This window comes from Cherax quadricarinatus, chromosome 69 (assembly GCF_038502225.1).
Source record: "Cherax quadricarinatus isolate ZL_2023a chromosome 69, ASM3850222v1, whole genome shotgun sequence".
NCBI lineage: Eukaryota > Metazoa > Arthropoda > Malacostraca > Decapoda > Parastacidae > Cherax > Cherax quadricarinatus.
This window is the reverse complement of record NC_091360.1, coordinates 18,335,991-18,355,710: the sequence shown is the minus strand read 5'-3', so window position 1 is coordinate 18,355,710 and position 19,720 is coordinate 18,335,991. Positions and strand designations below refer to the sequence as shown.

At 40.6% G+C, this 19,720-nt stretch overlaps 1 protein-coding gene across 1 annotated transcript in view; it reads left to right on the top strand.

Annotated features, from left to right (window-relative positions):
• The first annotated feature begins 423 nt into the window (after positions 1-423).
• LOC128701817 (N-alpha-acetyltransferase 30) overlaps positions 424-19,720 on the top strand; it is a 38,857-nt gene continuing 19,560 nt past the window's right edge. The window contains exons 1-3 of the mRNA XM_070099870.1: positions 424-566; positions 4,330-4,453; positions 17,659-17,800. Of these exons, the coding sequence (XP_069955971.1) occupies positions 4,333-4,453; positions 17,659-17,800 (263 nt within the window). The 5' untranslated portion in view covers positions 424-566; positions 4,330-4,332. The remainder of the gene's footprint in view (positions 567-4,329; positions 4,454-17,658; positions 17,801-19,720) is intronic.

Below are 19,720 nucleotides of genomic sequence, written 5' to 3'. Positions count from 1 at the left end.
ACTTTCTCTATCAAAGGGCTGGCACTAGGAAGTTTCTTTGGGCTCATGGTTAATTATGTAGCAATCATACTCAATCAACAAGCACAAAAAACAATGGCTTATGGTGAAATGTTTGGATGAACACGCAGGGTAATGTTCACTTGAGGAGAAACAAAGCCAGACTGACAATGCATACGTGGGATGCTTTGTGTGGGCGCGGGCAGGCAGACAGGTCTAGTACGGCAGCTGAAACTCAAGGTACTGTTCGAAACTCAAGACAAAATTTAGACAAAAAAAGTGTCCAAAACTTAAAACAGTCAAAACTTGGGGAGGCCAAAACTCTGAAGTTTCATTGTATTTCACTATTCTGTACATGTATATATGTTTTACATGCAATAGATATAATATTACTTACCTATTTGTAAAGATATCCATATCTTTGTTATTTATAGTACAACTCACAGCAAAAATATGCTTGAAAAGTTTGGTGTTGGAGGAAGGATAGCCTTCATTCTGGGCAGCAGGTGGCAGGACCTACTAGGTGGAAATTTCACCTCCGTCTCTCTGGCTTTAGCACACACCATGGGGTATTCAAATTTTTGTTTTATTTGGGGGTAGGCCAAAGTGAAGGTTCATCTTATATGGTATAGCAGTTTTACCAGAAATGTGGTGATTTGCTACTTGCATGGCTAAGTGGTTAAATTAATTAATATTCTGTGCTTGAAAGCACAAGTCAAGGGTTGCTGGAATATAAGATAATGTTAGGTTCAATGTGTCCATTAGTTCTGCCATTTGCATGAAGTACATGTATTTCATTATATACAGTATCTGTTAATGAAGCATTCATATTTTTCTAAGAAATCTCAACTGCAATTTTTACAGTATTTGACTTCTTTTTTTTTTTCCAAGTGATGTTCCTTAAGGATTTTTATTACAAAAATATTGTCTTTGTGAGCATCTATAAACACATTTTGTAGAAGAATTGTTAGAGATTATTCTGCTGTATGGCTCATTTGGGTTAGTGTTATCTTGTGAATACGTACGGTGGTACCTCGAGTTTTGGCCATAATTCGTTCCAGAAGGCTGTTCGAGTGCCGTTACTGAACGAATTTGTTCCCATAAGGAATAATGTAAATTAGATTAGTCCGTTTCAGACCCCCAAAAATACACTTACAAAAACACTTACGATAATACACTTACATATTTGTCCGAGTTGGGAGCTGTATGAAACTCGGGGTACCACTGTATAATAACAGGAATTGTTCTGCATTAATGTTTCTCGAAATTTAGAACTAATTGAGATGAAAAGGAAAATACATTATTAGATTTCTGCCTAGAGTGGCAGTTCTGTAGTGGGTGTGCAGTTGCATCACAGTATTATTAATATCAGATATAGTTTCTATAGTCACTTTGTACTTGTCAAAATTAACACTTAGACGTTTCGGCATTCACTGGATGGCAAAATGTCGACAAATAAAGACATTCAGATGTTGCACATATCTAATTTTTCATCTTGTCGGTATTATATACCATTCATGTATAAAATACTGTTTAAGAATGCATAATTTGTTGTGGATTTGAGTTACATTCATATTGTATTTAATTTTTCCATAAATGTTTTGAAAGTTCTCTTGATACATCTGTATGGGAAAATCATTCCAGCATTTAATTAAGATTGCAGTAGTATTTTAAAATACTTAAAGATAAAAAAAAAATCCATGAAAATCCCAAATGATTATTCTATACTTAAATTACTGTGTTTTGATATTTATGGAGAGAAAAAACTTTTGCAGCTTATAAATTAAAAAAGTGAATTTTCTTCATTTCTTCTAGGGAGTTTTGCTAGTGTTATGCTTTAAAATAGTGTATGTACATTTGTTAAGCTGAACTTAGTGAGTGGTTTTTTATCATGAAAATAATTGTTGATTGCAACAGGTGCAGGATGATAGAAGACTATATTATTACTTGATGGTTCACTTGCAGCAGGTGCAGGATGATAGAAGACTATATTATTCTTTTAATAGTTCACTTGCTTAGATACAGTGCCAGTGCAATATTACCTTAAAGGAAGAAAGAGGTTGGGGTGCCTTGATGCTAATAAAGGGCTCAGTTCAAGGAATTGGATCAAACCTGATTACCCGTCACTTCTCCCATTCCCCAGGCAATGTATGACCTTTATGGGTTTAGCTCTTTTCCTATGAATATGCTAATACAATCATTTTCAGTGTTTGTCATTATGTTAATTTATGATGAAAGTAAAGGTGGCCCTGACTTACGTAGATCTACGTTTGAACAGTTTAAAGGTTAACACCCCCCCCAACCCTGCATATATGAATATATTTTCCTGGTGAAATAGCCTTTAGAAAACAGTAATTTTATTGTATACTGTTGGGTCTGAGGAACAGAACTTCCATTTACAGTGGACCCCCGCATACCGCACGCATCGCATACTGTACAATCCGCATACCGCTCGCTTTTTTCGCAAAAATTTTGCCTCGCATACCGCCCAAAAACCCGCTCACCGCCCTTCGTCCGAGACGCGTCCAATGTGCGGCCTGAGCCATTCTCACAAGTTCCGCGGTGGCATTGTTTACCAGCCAGCCTCCGCGGTAACATCCAAGCATACAATCGGAACATTTCGTATTATTACAGTGTTTTTGGTGATTTTTTCTGGAAAATAAGTGACCATGGGCCCCAAGAAAGCTTCTAGTGCCAACCCTACAGCAATAAGGGTGAGAATTACTATAGAGATGAAGAAAAAGATCATTGATAAGTATGAAAGTGGAGTGCGTGTCTCCGAGCTGGCCAGGTTGTATAATAAACCCCAATCAACCATCGCTACTATTGGTGGTACAGCTGCTGCTGTACCACCGTCAGCTGCTGCTGCACTGTCAGCTGCTGCTGCACTGTCAGCTGCTGCTGCACTGTCTGCTGCTGCACTGTCAGCTGCTGCTGCTGTTGTACCACCATCAGCTGCTGCTGCTGCTGTAGCATCGTCTGCTGCTGCTGTAGCATCGTCTGCTGCTGCTGTAGCATCGTCTGCTGCTGCTGTAGCATCGTCTGCTGCTGCTGTAGCATCGTCTGCTGCTGCTGTAGCATCGTCTGCTGCTGCTGTAGCATCGTCTGCTGCTGCTGTAGCATCGTCTGTTGCTGCTGTAGCATCGTCTGCTGCTGCTGTAGCATCGTCTGCTGCTGCTGTAGCATTGTCTGTTGCTGCTGTACCACCGTCAGCTGCTGCTGCTGCTGCTGTAGCACCGTTGTTGGTGTGGCTTATTGAGAATACCAAGAAACAATTAACCCCAGAGGATTTGCCACCCAGGATAACCCAAAAAAGTCAGTGTCATCGAAGACTGTCTAACTTATTTCCATTGGGGTCCTTAATCTTGTCTCCCAGGATGCAACCCACACCAGTCGACTAACACCCAGGTGAACAGGGAAAAATGCCTGGAACTAGTGCTCATATTGGTGAATTTAAAGCCAGCAAAGGTTGGTTTGAGAGATTTAAGAATCGTAGTGGCATACACAGTGTGATAAGGCCTGTTCTGGAAGAAAATGCCAAACAGGACCTACAGTACTCAGGAGGAAAAGGCACTCCCAGGACACAGTGTCTCATCAGTCATTGCTGCATCTTCAATAAAGGTAAGTGTCATTTATTCTTCATTTAGTAGAGTAGTACATGCACAATATATATTGTGCATGTACTACTCTACTATTGTGCGTGTATCCTTCTCTTTGTGTGTAGGAAAATGTATATTTCATGTGGTAAAAATTTTTTTTCATACTTTTGGGTGTCTTGCACAGATTAATTTGATTTCCATTATTTCGTATGGGGAAAATTCATTCGCATACCGAACATTTCGCATAACAATCAGCCCTCTTGCACGGATTAAGGTCGCTATGTGGGGGTCCACTGTATAATGTTGTGCAACTAGGAAATAACTAAACTTAAATTGGCTTGACTGATCATGACTTGTGAAACAATTTATATAAATTGAACTTGTGAAGGAAGGGGGGCCCTTATAATGTACAGTGGTACCCCGAGTTTCATACAGCTCCCAACTTGAACAATTATGTAAGTGTATTATTGTAAGTGCTTTTGTAAGTATATTTTTGGGGGTCTGAAACGGACTAATCCAATTTACATTATTCCTTACGGGAACAAATTCATTCAGGAACGGCACTCGAACAGCCTTCTGGAACGAATTATGGCCGAAACTCGGGGTACCACTGTATTTAGTATTGTGATTACCTATTTGTGATTACACTTTGTTGCTACATGAGTCTTTCAATGTGATGGTTCATTAATTGAAGGAAAACCCTGAGAAATGATATTTTGATGACAACTTTCAGGCAATGTCCAGTGGAGAAGTAGTTGGAGCCATTGTTTGCAAGTTAGACGTGCACAAGAAAGTGACTGTGAGAGGATATATCGCCATGCTTGCCGTCGATCACAGGTTTCGAAAAAGAAAAATAGGTAAGAATTACTACTTTTTATATTTTCTGCTCACTATTAGCTTACAGTTTGAAGAGGAAGCTCTAGATGTTTTAGACCATCCTTAATCATTATCGAATCTACTTGACTTGATAGTTGTCCAGCACTGACTAAAACATGTAAAGTTTTCTCCAAATTGCTGGTTAATAGTGAATTGCTTCACACACAAGTAACCCACACACAGGAGGGAGACGTTTACGATGACTTGGACCATTTACAAAGTCACACTAAGAAAAAAAAAGAGGGGGGGGGGCCTTACCACTACCACTACTCTTCCTTCCCTTGGTTTTGTCCCTGTTAAGCTCACCGCTTTATACTGGCTCTCCCTCTCTCTCTCTCTGTTAGTGTGACTTTGTAAGTGGTCCAAGTTGGACTGAAACATCGTAAGCTCCTCTCTTCAATGTGCAGGTTGTTTGTATATTGTTCCAGTCATGGTATTGTGCCTTTTTGTCCTTTGTGAATTGCTTCAGCTATGTATTATGAGTTTTTTTTTTTTTATAATTTATGATGTGATAAGTGTGCACGAGCTGTGATCCTCATGATTTACATGTTGAAAAAAAGTGTGCAGAAAGTCAGTAAACATGCACATAAGAAGGGCAACACTCTTGCTTTTCACTGGATACATTTTATATTTTCTCCCATATCTCTTACTCCAGTATGTTGTTATGACAGTGTGCAGAGTTAGGACTAGGCTTTCAGGTACCTTCCAAATGTAAATTATCATGCATCTCCATCGATTACACATTTAGGACTCATAAACTCATAATAGCATGATTGTAAAGAAATCAGGCAATGGATGGGGTTTGAACCCATGGTAAGTGAGTTCTAGAACTCAACTTGCCATAGGTTAAGACCCTACCTGTTCCATGGCTTGTTTACATATTTAGGACTGTGAGGCATTCCCAGTAATTTAACTGCTTTATTGGCTCTTTGTGGGTTGTAATTGATCTCTGTATCTGTTCCAGCCCTGATATCTCTTGTGCTCTGAATGGAGCTTGTTATCTCTCAGTTAGAGAGAGCACAAGCTTCGGATTTAAATAGTGTCATCATTAGCACTATTTTTCTTGCTTTGGAAGTTCTCATTTTCCATAATGTCATTTTTCTGGCTTTCATGTCATTTGCCTCAATGCCTCCTTTATCTTTTCCCTCCAACCCTTCCTGAGGCTACCCCAACGTCTCCTTCCCTCCACCGTAGATTTATATACCTTTCTAGTTATCCTATTTTGCTCCATCCTCACTAAATGTCCAAAATGTCTAAATACAGTCATCCAGGGAGATACAGTGGACGATCATAATATGAATAGGTTATGTTCCTGAAAATAGTGTTACCAATGATTTTCGTGACTTATGGAGTGAATAACATTGGATAATATAACATTGGATAATTAGGGTTACATTCATCACCTCTCAAAAAGCCAGACAAGTTTTTTACTTCCCTGAACAGTATACTTCCATGCATTTCCTACCACCATCACCTTCCAGCATTTCCTACCACTATCACCTTCCAGCATTTCCTGCTACCATCATCTTCCATTCTCACTTCTAAGGATTGGGAGAAGCCAGTTGCTGATGACTCAGCATAAGCATGTATTCCTTTCATAGCATTATCTGTGTAAAATGCTGACAAGTTGGCAAATTAATCCATTCACTGTTACTACCCCTGAAATTAATTAAAAGTGCTGACACTGTCACAGTTTTTTTTAACCCTTTGAGGGTCTGTCCCGTAGTTCTACGGCTTTGAAGCCTGGGTCCAAGCCGTAGAACTGCGGCTTGAGCTCGGCTCACTCAGATAACCTGTAAGCAGTAAATTTGGGCCTAGATATGAGAGAATACATCTGTGTGGCAAGTGTGCACCACATAAAACAAATACTGCAGCATGCAGTGCATAATGAGAGAAAAAACTGTGACAGTATTTTTGGATTAAAACAGTGACTGCAGTGTTTTTTGTATGTTTTTTACAGTTGTAGTCGTGATTTCTTGGTGTCATTTGATAGAATGGAAGATATATTACAGAAATGGAGATGATGCTGATTGGCTTTAGTACTGAAAATGGCTTGAAACTGAGCTCAAAGTAGCAGAAATGTTCAATTTTTGCCAGTGTTCAAGAGTAAACAAAAGACGTCACGTCTAATATATGTCAGCTGGTGGGTCTAATATGTGTTCACAAATGTGCTGATATTGTTTATACAATTATTACAATATTTCATAACAGTAAATCTTTTATGTTTTTGGTGTGAATAAAAATTCATTATGTGAATAAAAAATAAAAATGGAATTCATTTCTAGAGCCTGGAAATGTAACTAATAAAGAGAGGAAATGTTAGCTTAGTGCCAAGAATGCTTGCTTTGTTTATTCTGGACCCTGTTTTGAAATTGGAATATTTTGAACTTTGTGTTAAATTGGCCAAATTACCAATTTCCGATTACTTTATTGGGTAGTTGAAACAGTTGACTGGGTGATTTCTTGTGCTCACTCGATAAAATAGAAGTAATACTAGCGAAATAGCTAAGAATTTGGTCAACTGGAATAATGTAATTGGCCTAAAATGGGAGTCAAAGTCAGCAAAATTGCCGATGTGTAAATATCGCTGATGCGGCAAAATTCGCGAGAGCACAACTTCGTCAATTTTCCATCAAATTTCGTACTTTTTGTTTTATTACCTTCAGAAAAAAATAACAAATTTTTTTTATGAAAATTCTTGGACCCTGGCTGTCACTGAGATTTGGCCTCTGGACCCTCAAAGGGTTAAATCTCTACCACAAGAGTACATTTTTGTGGTAATGAGTAAAAAAAAAATCCTGTCAGTACTTACGAAGATATACAGCTGTGAAGTTGAAGGTCATTGACCTGCTGATGGTAACATTGGTGATTGCTGATATTTACACTTTTTTTGTCCAGTAGCTGTTGTTGCCTATGACAGATTATGCACAAAGTATACAGCTAGCCATTGGATACAACACACTACCTGCAGGTAGCAGTGTCATCAGTGTATTACAGTAGGACCCCTGTATCCGCAGGAGATACATTCCAAGGACCTGCCATAGGTACCGAAACCATGGATAGTGGCAAACTGTATATATGTCCTATACATACCTATTATAAAGTTTAATTGATAAATGATACCTATTAAGTGGAGAATTATCACTTTTTCACTGACGGGAAGCCCTTAGGCTTTGAAGAACTGCCAGCTTCTCTACTTTTGCATTTTGGGGCCATTATTATGTAAAATTAAGGGTTATTTTTTGGCCACAATAAACAGTGGAAAACTGAAACCGCAGATACCGAATCAGTGGATATGATGGTTCTACCATATTTACAATATATTTATACACAGTGAAAACAGGTACTCTCCTAATTGTACTCGCCTAATTGTGGTTGCAGGGGTCGAGACTCAGCTCTTGTACCCACCTCTTAACTGACCGCTACTGGGTCCTTCCTCTCCCTGCCTCCACTACATCACTTGCCGGACTATTCCACTTCCTAACAACTCTTTGGCTGAAGAAATACTTTCTACCATCCCTTAGGCTCATCTGAGTCTTCAACTTCCAATTGTGACCCCTTGTTTCTGTGTCCCATCTCTGGAACATCCTGTCTCTGTCCACCTTATCTATTCCACACAGTATTTTGTATGTCATTATCATGTCACCCCTGACCCTCCTTTCCCCCAGTGTTGTCAGACCAATTTCCCTTAACCTTTCTTCATAGGACATTCCCCTTAGCTCTGGAACCAGCCTTGCACAACATATCTGTCCATAGAGGCCTGTACCTCCCGTTCCTTTATGACATTCCTAAAGTGTTTCACAACATTGTCAGTGTAATAGTCACCAGCACGGCTTGCAATAGCTGTGTGAGGGTGATTTTCATCAAAAAAGGTTTGCACTTTAAGCCACATTGCACACATTTCCTTAATCTTTGAAGTAGGCAACTTCCTCAATTTCTCTATCCCCTCCTCCGAAGCAGTTTCCTTAGGTCTGGCCTCTTGCTGTTGAAGATGATCTAGCAGCTCATCAGTGGTTAGTTCTTCATTGTCCTCTTCCACCAACTCTTCCACATCCTCCCCACTAACCTCCAACCCCAAGGACTTCCCCAATGCCACAATGGATTCCTCAACTGGCATAGGATTCCCAGGGTTAGCCTCAAACCCTTCAAAATCCCTTTTGTCTACACATTGTGGCCACAGTTTCTTCCAAGCAGAGTTCAAGGTCCTCTTAGTCACTTCCTCCCAAGCCTTACCTATAATGTTTACACAATTGAGGATATTAAAGTGATCTCTCCAAAACTCTCTTAGAGTCAATTGAGTTTCTGAGGTCACTACAAAGCACCTTTCAAACATAGCTTTTGTGTACAGTTTCTTGAAGTTTGAAATGACCTGCTGGTCCATTGGCTGCAGGAGAGGAGTGGTGTTAGGAGGCAAAAACTTGACCTTAATGAAGCTCATGTCCGCAGAAAGTCGCTCTGCCACGTCTGAAGGATGACCAGGAACATTGTTTAATACCAGGAGGCACTTAAGGTCTAATTTCTTTCCAATTAGGTAATTTTTCACATTGGGGGCAAATGCATGGTGTAACCAGTCATAGAAAGTCCCTAGTGACCCATGCCTTACTGTTTGCCCTCCACAGCACACAAATTAGCCTTGAGGACATCGTTTTTCCTGAACACTCTGGGAGTTTCAGAGTGATAAACCAATAAAGGCTTCACTTTGCAATCACCACTAGCATTGGCACACATCAACAGAGTAAGCCTGTCTTTCATAGGCTTATGTCCTGGGAGTGCCTTTTCCTCCTGAATAATGTAGGTCCTGCTTGGCATTTTCTTCCAAAACAGGCCTGTTTCGTCACAATTAAACTCTTGTTCAGGTTTCAGTCCTTCACTGTCTATGTACTCCTTGAATTCCTGCACATATTTTTCAGCCGCTTTTTGGTCCGCACTGGCAGCCTCACCATGCCTTATCACACTGTGTATGCCACTACGATTCTTAAATCTCTCAAACCAACCTTTGCTGGCCTTAAATTCACTCACATCATCACTAGTTGCAGGCATTTTTCTAATTAAATCGTCATGCAACTTCCTAGCCTTTTCACATATGATCGCTTGAGAGATGCTATCCTGCTATCTGTTTTTCATTTATCCACACCAATAACAGTCTCTCAACATCTTCTATCACTTGCGATCTCTGTTTCGAAAACAAAGTTGCACCTTTGGCAAGAACAGCTTCCTTGATTGCCGTTTTCTTGGCCACAATAGTAGCAATGGTTGATTGGAGTTTTGTGTACAACCTGGCCGGCTTGGAGACATGCATTCCACTTTCATACATAGCAATGATCTCTTTCTTCATATCCATAGTAATTCTCACTTTTTTTTGCTGTAGGGTTGGCACTAGAAGCTTTCTTGGGGCCCATGGTGACATATTTTGCAGGTGCAATCACTAAAAACGCTGCGATATGAAATGTTCCGATTGTATGCTTGGATGTGACTGCGATGGCTGGCTTGTAAACACTGGCACCCACAGAACAAGTGAGGCGGGCTCAGGCCGCACGTGGATGCGTGTTGAACGAATCACATTGAACGAGTTTTTTAGCGCTAGGCGAGGCAAAATTTTTGCGTTAAAATGTATCGCTAGGCGGATTTAACGTTATGCGATGTGTTCGTTAGGCGAGGGTCCACTGTATAAGATCAGGAATGTGTTTATGTACCTGAAACAAAAGTGCTGTAAGTATTTTTATCCCTTCAGGAAGCTTGTGATTGATAAGTCTTTGATTTTGTTCAAAGGCAGACTGTTGATCAAGCAGTATATACCAAGCAAGAGGAAACACTTTGGTATAAAGTTATTTGTACTGTGTGATTACAAAAGTGGTCTGGTTTTGGATATAATTGTGTACACTGGCAGTAATACATTGCAAGATACCAGGAAGTTATTGGGTATCTCCGGTGATGTTAGAACAATGATGGAACCATATCTTGGTAAGGGACATATATTATATACTGATAACTAGTACACAAGCCCCTTACTCAGTGATTGCTTAAAAGTGAACATGACAGACATATGTGGCACAGTGCGTGGAAATTGTAAGCTTATACAGTGGACCCTCGACATTCGATACTAATCCGTTCCTGAGAGCTATCGAATGTCGAAAATATGGAAAGTCGAATTAATTTTCCCCATAAGAAATTATGGAAATCAAATTAATCTGTGCAAGACACCCAAAAGTATGAAAAAAAAAATTACCACATGAAATATTAAGTTTACTGCAATAGAATAATTACAATAACAATAGAATAATTGACACTTACCTTTAATGAAGATCTGGTGATGATTGATGGGATGGGAGGAGGGGAGAGGTGTTAGTGTTTAGAAGGGGAATCCCCTTCCATTAGGACTTGAGGTAGCAAGTCCTATTCCGGGGTTACTTCCCTTCTTCTTTTAATGTCACTAGGACCAGCTTGAGAGTCACTGGACTTCTGTTGCACAACATATCTGTCCATAGTGGCCTGTACCTCCCGTTCCTTTATAACATTCCTAAAGTGTTTCACAACATTGTCAGTGTAATAGTCACCAGCACGGCTTGCAATAGCTGTGTTAGGGTTGGAGAGAGGGGGTAAAGGAGGTTTTGTGGGCAAGGGGCTTGGACTTCCAGCAAGCGTGCATGAGCATGTTAGATAGGAGTGAATGGAGACGAATGGTACTTGGGACCTGACGATCTGTTGGAGTGTGAGCAGGGTAATATTTAGTGAAGGGATTCAGGGAAACCGGTTATTTTCATATAGTCGGACTTGAGTCCTGGAAATGGGAAGTACAATGCCTGCACTTTAAAGGAGGGGTTTGGGATATTGGCAGTTTGGAGGGATATGTTGTGTATCTTTATATGTGTATGCTTCTAAACTGTTGTATTCTGAGCACCTCTGCAAAAACAGAGATAATGTGTGAGTGTGGTGAAAGTGTTGAATGATGAAAGTATTTTCTTTTTGGGGATTTTCTTTCTTTTTTGGGTCACCCTGCCTCGGTGGGAGACGGCTGACTTGTTGAAAAAAAAACAAAATACAGAGACATTTCAATATTTGGGGTTGCAACAGTCAAAAGGTTAAAAATTGAACTAGGCATTAAAAAATGAAAATACACATACAGTACACTGGTCAGAAAGGAAGTCGTTAAGTGAGGAGTACCTGTAATATTGTTCTTGGCACATCCAGCATCTTTTTTATTCCTCTTGAATGCCATGATTAATATCCAGAGATGAGAAGGGGTGATGATAAGATGGAAAATAGACAGTTGATGACAGAGAGAGTACTGTATGGTACCTGTGGAAATACATAGACCAGTTTGTTAACATCAATCACTGTTGCTGGGCTTTCTCCAGCAAAATAATAGCCTTGCTCAAGGGGTTGAAGGATTGTCCATAAAAGTAATGCATACCACTAATTCTGCCCTGGCATGCCACAGTGGTAATAGTACATTACAATTGGTAATGAAAGAGTAAATCTAAATCTCAGAATATTGAAAATGAGAGCTATGGTTGCATGACTTGTGAGATTTGCTTGTACTGCCATCCAGCCAAATGAGTGAAAATACAAGCCTGTTACTCATTTTACACACTGGTAGGATTGCTGGTGCGTTTTCATTTTGTAAGATGACAAGTGTCCTATGCTTCGGTTGGTAGCATACTCAGCTCACATACTGAGTGTCTGTGGTTCAATCTCCAGCATGACTGGAATCGTTGAGCATGTTTGCTTACATCTGCTACTTCTGTTTACCTTGCAGTAAGTTGGTGTCTGGATGGTAGTTGACTGCTGTGGGTTACAACCTGGGGTAGGTAGTATACCTTAGATAGGGCTGGACTTTGAAATGAGCTGAGGTAAGGTAACAACTTTTAGTCTGTAAAACTGATGTGTAATAAAAAAAAGGTAACATTTTGCTACCTAAACCCAGTGAGGAGCAGGGGTGCGGTGGGGACAATAAGGGAACACTGTTTCAACATCCGGGGTCCCAGACTATTCAACATTTTACCAGAAGATATCAGAAACACACCTGGAACAAGTGTAGAAGCCTTCAAGAGGAAACTGAACAAGTATCTTCACCAGGTGCTAGATCAACCAGGCTGTGATGGATATGTGGGGCAGCAGGCTTCCAGGAGCAACAGCCTGGTTGACCAGGCAACCACCAGACGAGCCTGGCCCATGGCCGGGCTCCGAGAGTAGCGAAACACTTGAAACTCTTCAAAGGTATATTGAAGGTAAAGGTATATACTATTAACACCTGGTACATAATGCACATGCTGCTGTGCATAAACTTTCTGAATAGTACTTCTCCTTGTGTTTACTTACAATTCCAGTGAGAAGAGTAGACTTCTTCCTCCTTGAGCATTGTCTATCATAAAAGGTAACCTAAAATGCTGGGGACCATCCGCAGTTTGCCATAGCCTGAAAATAACCCTTAATTTTGCTTTATAATGGCCTCAATGTGCAGAAGTAATGATGGTGGAAGTTCTTCAAAGTCTAAGAGAAGCCATGAAGTGCTTCCCATCAGTGAGAAAGTGATAATTCTCCACTTATTGTGCATAATTTATCAGTTAAACTTTATAATAGGTATGTATGTAAACGAAAAACAACTTGTACAGTGGACCCCCGCCTAATGATATTATTTCAATCCAGAAGTCTGTTTGGGTGCCGTTATAGACCGAATTTGTTCCCATAAGAAATATTGTGAATTAGATTAGTCCATTTCAGACCCCCAAAAATACACCTACAAAAGCACTTACAAAAATACACTTACATAATTGGTCGAGTTGGGAGCTGATCGTTAGGCGGGGGTCCACTGTATATAGGGTTTGCTACTATCCACAGTTTCGGTATCCACGGCAGGTCCTTGGAACATATCCCTCATGGATATGGGGATTCTACTGTACTATGTAGTTTGTTTTATCATTTACTACCATAAAATTTACACATCTGTTATAAAGAAATAAAATTTATCAAAGCTTACACAAACACAGATCATACATGGCGCCATTCGCAGTCGAGAAATGTAAAGAAATGCATAAAATTAACAGTGATACGTACTGTACTACTGTATTATTTTCATAGCCACCACCTTTTGCTATTGTGGTGAGCTCGTGTTGCAGATATCTGCTTAAAATGTCATGTGATGCTAATCTTCTCCATGCTTATCACAGTAAAAAGTGGTCTCTTGTGGTTCTCGTGTATTTTTCATCATGTTTAGTGCAATACTGTAAACCTTGAATAACACTGTGACCCAAACGAAGTGCCATGTATAGCATTGACAGTGTTTTGTATCACGTAAGACATTATTGATGTAGGTACTGACTGACAGACGATTCATTTTTTAAACAGATGATGTAAACTTATGGTATCAATAAGTACAGTACAGTACTGTAAGTGTATTTTCTCTTCCATATGATTTTCTTAACATTTTCTTTTCTCTAGCTTTATTGTAAGAATACAGTACTTATATAATACATACAACATTCAAAATGTGTGTTAATTGACTATTTATGTTATTGGTATGGCTTCCAGTCAACAGTAGGCTACTTGTAGTTAAGCTTTTGTATCATGGGATTATTGCATGCTGTCTGGTAGTGGGAATGATTGATGAGGCTTTAGAGGCTTCTTACTTATTTGCAGTTCGTGGTACACAGGCAGTGTGTTTAACCCTTAAACGGTCCAAACGTATATAGTATACGTTTTTTCAACATCTGAAAGTATGTAAAAAAATGTAGATCTACATTTTTTTGTTACATTTGAAAATATGTAAAAAACAGTAGATCTACTTTTGTAGCACTACGAATTTGACCGTCGATCTGTTTGGACCGTTTAAAGGTTAAGTTGCCCTTGACCAGGAGGGCCATGCCCAGTGAGAGAGAGAGGAGTAGGCCTTGTTAACTCTAGGTTGCCTGGTCATCAAGTGAGAGTGAGGCAGGGTGATGTGGGTTGAAGTGGCATGCCCACTAGGCTTTCCCTCTTGTATCACCTATTGAAACTAGGCACGTAGGCTTACAGTCTGCATTTTGCTCGGCCACTTACCCATGGTTGTCCTTGACCATGATTGGCTGTAAAAAAAAAAAAAAAAACTCAGTCTCTCTCTTGCAGGAACAGGGCACAGAACACAGAATAAACATATACACCTACCATCTGACTTACGACCAAGTTCGGTTCCGAGAAACCGGTCGTAAGTCGAAATGGACGTAAGTCAAACTTTACTACTGAATATCAACATAACTTTTTTGTAATGACTTTATTTTATTGTTTTATTTTGGTATTTCATGTTTTACTTTACTTTTTATGCTGTTAGTACTGTATTTTATACTGTAAGGTTTAGGATAAACACTGTACAACACAAACACTTGTTTATTTCCCAGAAATTTGGCATAAAAAACACGGTCGTAAGTCGAGTCGTCGTATGTCGAGCAGGTCGTAAGTTGGATGGTAGGTATATATACACGTGGACATGGAAAAATACTTCCTTCAGGGAGGGAAGAAAAAGGGGTGTTCTAAAACATCGTGGTCCCAGGCAGCGAGCATCGGTGGGCATCACTGCACGCCTTCCTGTGTCTGGGCAGATACTGCAACACAGGAGACACTGCTGCGGCTGAGCTGTGACGTAACGGTACGGTCTCCTCTGGAGCAGTGAAGCAGTCATCATAGTAGTCGCTGCAGGGTCCACTCATCTTGGGGCACAACCTGCTGGTGTCCTTATGTGAGGCGTCATCAGTACACGGAGGGACTACTACTGGCAAGCGACTCAGGAGGATATTTCTTGTCTGGTACTGTCGCTGGGGCTGTCACTGCTGACTGGTACTGTCGCTGGGGCTGTCACTGCCGACTGGTACTGTCGCTGGGGCTGTCACTGCCGGTGTGTGTGGAGCGAGTCATGGCAGGGACGACTCAGTGTCGTAACAGCATACACCTTAACTGGAGTGGGCTAGCAGTCAAAGTGACATCATCTTTGTATAGGCTGCTCACTGAGATTATGACATGAGTCAGACAGTCGCCTGCCGACAGGGCTACTGCAGCTGGACGAGTGTCATCCTCTCGACAGTTTAATCTAGTGTCCTCAGACTGGTTCTCTACATATGTAACTGCTTTCTGATGGTCAGGAGGTGGAGTGGAACAAGTCTTGATGAGGAATCATAGCAGGTATGACTCAGCAGGGCAACTACAAGCGGTGAACAATGAGCTTTCTGTACAAGGGGTTCAGATGCTCGTAACTGACACCAGGACTGACTAATGTCAACTGTCAACAGTCAAGGGTGTAACACATGGGTGCGATAGTGGTCTGGGCTCAGACCATACTGTGATCCACACACACAGCTGTGCTTAGACCACTTAATCAGGGACACACATCAAACTTGCACACACTCGCACTGCACATGCGATTACAACATGGCTTGCACTAGCAAATGACACTTTTCTGTGCAAAAGTCGAAACTGTGCCATATGAACATGTGAGAACACTGAGAGGAATAACAAGTGATATACCTTCTCCCAATCTTCTCGACAATACTGAAACAGTTTGCTCACTGTGAAACTAGAACACTCGCTGTGACATCATGAGGGATGTCATGGGGTGACATTGTGAGGTGACGTTAGACAGACGTCAGGCAATGGTGACGTCATGGGTGATGCGAGGCAGCATGTGGCTTGGGTAACTCACTTGGTAACCCACTTGGCTTATAGATCCACACTTGGCTTCATGATCCATGTGACTTCGAGTGACCTCGGGCACTCGGATACACAGCTCTGGCAAAGAATTCACACTGAATTCACAGAAAAACAGCAGAGGGAGTGAGAGCATAGTGGTGGAGAGTGTGGTGGTAGGAGTGTGGTAGCTGGGTGAGGCGAGCGAGGTGTTATGATAGAGCCACGACCGCGCACCTTGCCACTCTCACCTCACAACACATGAGGGAGACACTCACACTGGACGTTGAAATCACCACAAACTCCTCTGAATTGCTGAAATAGCCATGCTGGGCTGAAAACAACAGTAACATATAGGTGGTGATGAACACGTGACTTGAGAACAGAGTGGGGCACTGTGAAGTTCCAGGTGATGCCACGAACATTTCTTGAGGAAAATTCAGCAAATTTCTGTGTCTGAATGATGAAACTTGCAGACACAACTTCAGGATAATGCGTAGAGAGATGGATGCTCTTGTATGGGGTGAGGAAGTGAAGGCATCTTCATTACTTTATTTGTGATTCGTGGTACAGAGGCAGTGTATTTAAGTTGTCCTGGCCCAGGAGGGCCATGCCCAGTGAGGGAGAGAGGAATAGGCCTTGTTGACTCAAGGTTGCCTGGTCGTCAAGTGAGAGCAAGACAGGGTGATACAGGTTGAAGTGGCATGCCCACCAGGCTTGCCCTCTGGTGTCAACTACAGTCTTTATTTTGGGTGTCAAAAATTATACGCAGATTTTCGACTGTGCAGGGGGTTGACACTCTGAATCCCCGCATTGTTCAAGGGTCATCTGTATTTAGATTTTTTTTTTGTAATATTCCTTACATGTTTCCTCCATAATGCGGTTCAGTGATACAGTATCTCTTATTCAAATAATTTTATGTGCTGAAATGGGAATTGGGGATATGCAAATTAAAATTAGAATTTTTTTCCTCCTTGAAACTTTGTGAATTTTAGAAATTACATCATTGGGTAATTTTTTTAATTTGATTGCTGTCCAAATAAGAAAAATTTCTGTATTCTATTATGTATTGCAATTACAGTGGACCCCCGGTTAACGATATTTTTTCATTCCAGAAGTATGTTCAGGTGCCAGTACTGACCGAATTTGTTCCCATAAGGAATATTGTGAAGTAGGTTAGTCCATTTCAGACCCCCAAACATACACGTACAAACGCACTTACATAAATACACTTACATAATTGGTCGCATTGGGAGGTGATCGTTAAGCGGGGGTCCACTGTATATATAAATTGTTTCATTGTTCACAACTAACCCACAAATTGGAGATAAATCATATCTTAGATGATAATTCAGTTTTTCCTAACCATTATTGAGTCACAGCACTTATGATTTGATAATGGTGCAGAATGAACAGAAACATCATCTACAGATTTCTATTGAAATTTGAGTTAGTTGTAAATTGTTCTAGCTATAATACTGTGGCTTTTATTCCAATGTTTCATTGCTGTTATTTTTCCAATTTGAAATTTCCACAGGGTCAAACTTGGTACAGAGAGCAATACGGGCCATGGCATCTGATGATGCAGACGAAGTTGTGCTGGAGACGGAGATTACTAATAAGCCAGCACTTAGGTTATATGAAAACTTAGGATTTGTCAGAGACAAACGACTCTTCCGGTAAGTTGATAATTGTTATTCTCCATTTCATTGTCTAGAGCTTTTATGCCAACAGTGAGACTTAGGGTAGGGTATGTAAGAGGTTTGGGGACTATTTTCCAGTGAAAGAAGGGCTTCAACAGGGATGCATAATATCACTATGGTGGTTTAGCATCTTTATGATTGGGGTTGTAAAAGAGGTGAATAATAGGGTGTTAGGAAAAGGAATGGGATGAAAAGATGTTGGCTCTGATAATAAGTGGGAGTTGTCATAGTTGTTCTTAGCTGAAAGTTGCAAAGGTTGATGGATGAGTTTGAGAGGGAAGGAAAATGAATGAAATTAAAAGTGAACATTAGAAAAGAGCATGGTAATGAGGATAACATAGTCAGTGATAGATTGAATATCAGATTGTAGAGAAAGAGTATGGAGTAAGTGGATGTATTTAGATGCAGTGGACCCCCCAATTTCGTAGTTGTCGGATTTCGTAATGTGTTTTCGTCAAAATATTGTCATTCGTCCCGAATGCATCCGCACAGCAACAGCGGCCCAACACTGTGTGCCATTGTTTATCAGCCATTTAGCATGATCCCACACATTCATATGATGCATTTCGTATTATTCAATTCTTTTTAGTGCTTGCAGCTGCTAAATAAAGCCACCATGGGCCCCAAGGAAGTTCCTAGTACCAGCTAGCCCTTTGGTAAAGGGCTGAGATAGAAGGGAGAATGTGCCGCCTTCAGTGATTCTGTGATATGTACGATACTAAACAAGAGGAGTTAATAAAGGCTAAGGCTATAGCACCAGTCAGTGATAGTATAGCAAATAAGTTAAGCAGTTAATTTATAGAAAAAGGACAGCATGAAACTGATTCATCCAGTGCTGTTGGAGGTACAGTGGTCCCTCGTTTTTCGTAATTAATCCGTTCCTGGAGGAGCTACTATAAACGAAATTTATGATTTGCGAATCAATTTTCCCCATAAGAAATAATGTAAATACAATTAATCCGTTCCTAACACCCAGAAGTATTAAAACAAAAAAAATTTTTACATGAAATATACATGTAGGACATAAACAATACAATGGGAAATGATGAATGAAACATTAACAGCATAACACTTACCTTTATTGGAGATTCTTCTTAGTGTATGGGAGACTGAAGGAGGAGAGAGATTGGATTGTTTACAGTTTGGAAGGGGAATCCCCTTCCAGCAACACCTCAGGTACCAATTGCTTCTCTGGGGTTGCTTCTCTTCTCTGTTTCTTAATTCCACTAGGACCACCTTGAGAGTCACTCTAGTCCTGTCTCACAAAGTAACTGTGGAGAGAGCTCTGTTTCTGGCGTCTCTTTAACACTTCCCTAAAATGGCCCAAGACTTTGTCACTGTACATATTTCTCACCATCTTTACCACAGGCTTGGCACTAGGAGCTTTCTTTGGAGCCATGGTAGCTTATTTAGTACTTGCAAGCACTAAAATGAGTGGAATATTATGAAATATTTCGTAGGAGCACTTGAGGGGACCTTCACTCACTGGTAAACAATGCCAGACGGGCTGGGTAGGGAGGCCTCCCCGGCTCACACCGTGCGTACACGTCCCGGACGAACTACTATTCGCGAGTCAACCTATGAAAAGCGAGTCCATGTTTATGCGAAAATACTCCTATGATTGGCGAAATTTACGATTGCCGAGAACTACGAAAAGCGAGGGACCACTGTATATAGGGCTACTGGCTAACACTGCCGCCTTCACCACCACTATGTAAGGGTTATCTTTTGGTGGCCCTTATACACCCAACAACAAACAACACAACAACAATTGTTGGTTAGGGGGAGAGAGACATGACATATTTTATTCATTCTAGAGTATATATCATGTTTCTATGTTATTAACCCTTTGACTGTTTCGGTCATATATATATGTCTTACGAGGTAACGTGTTTG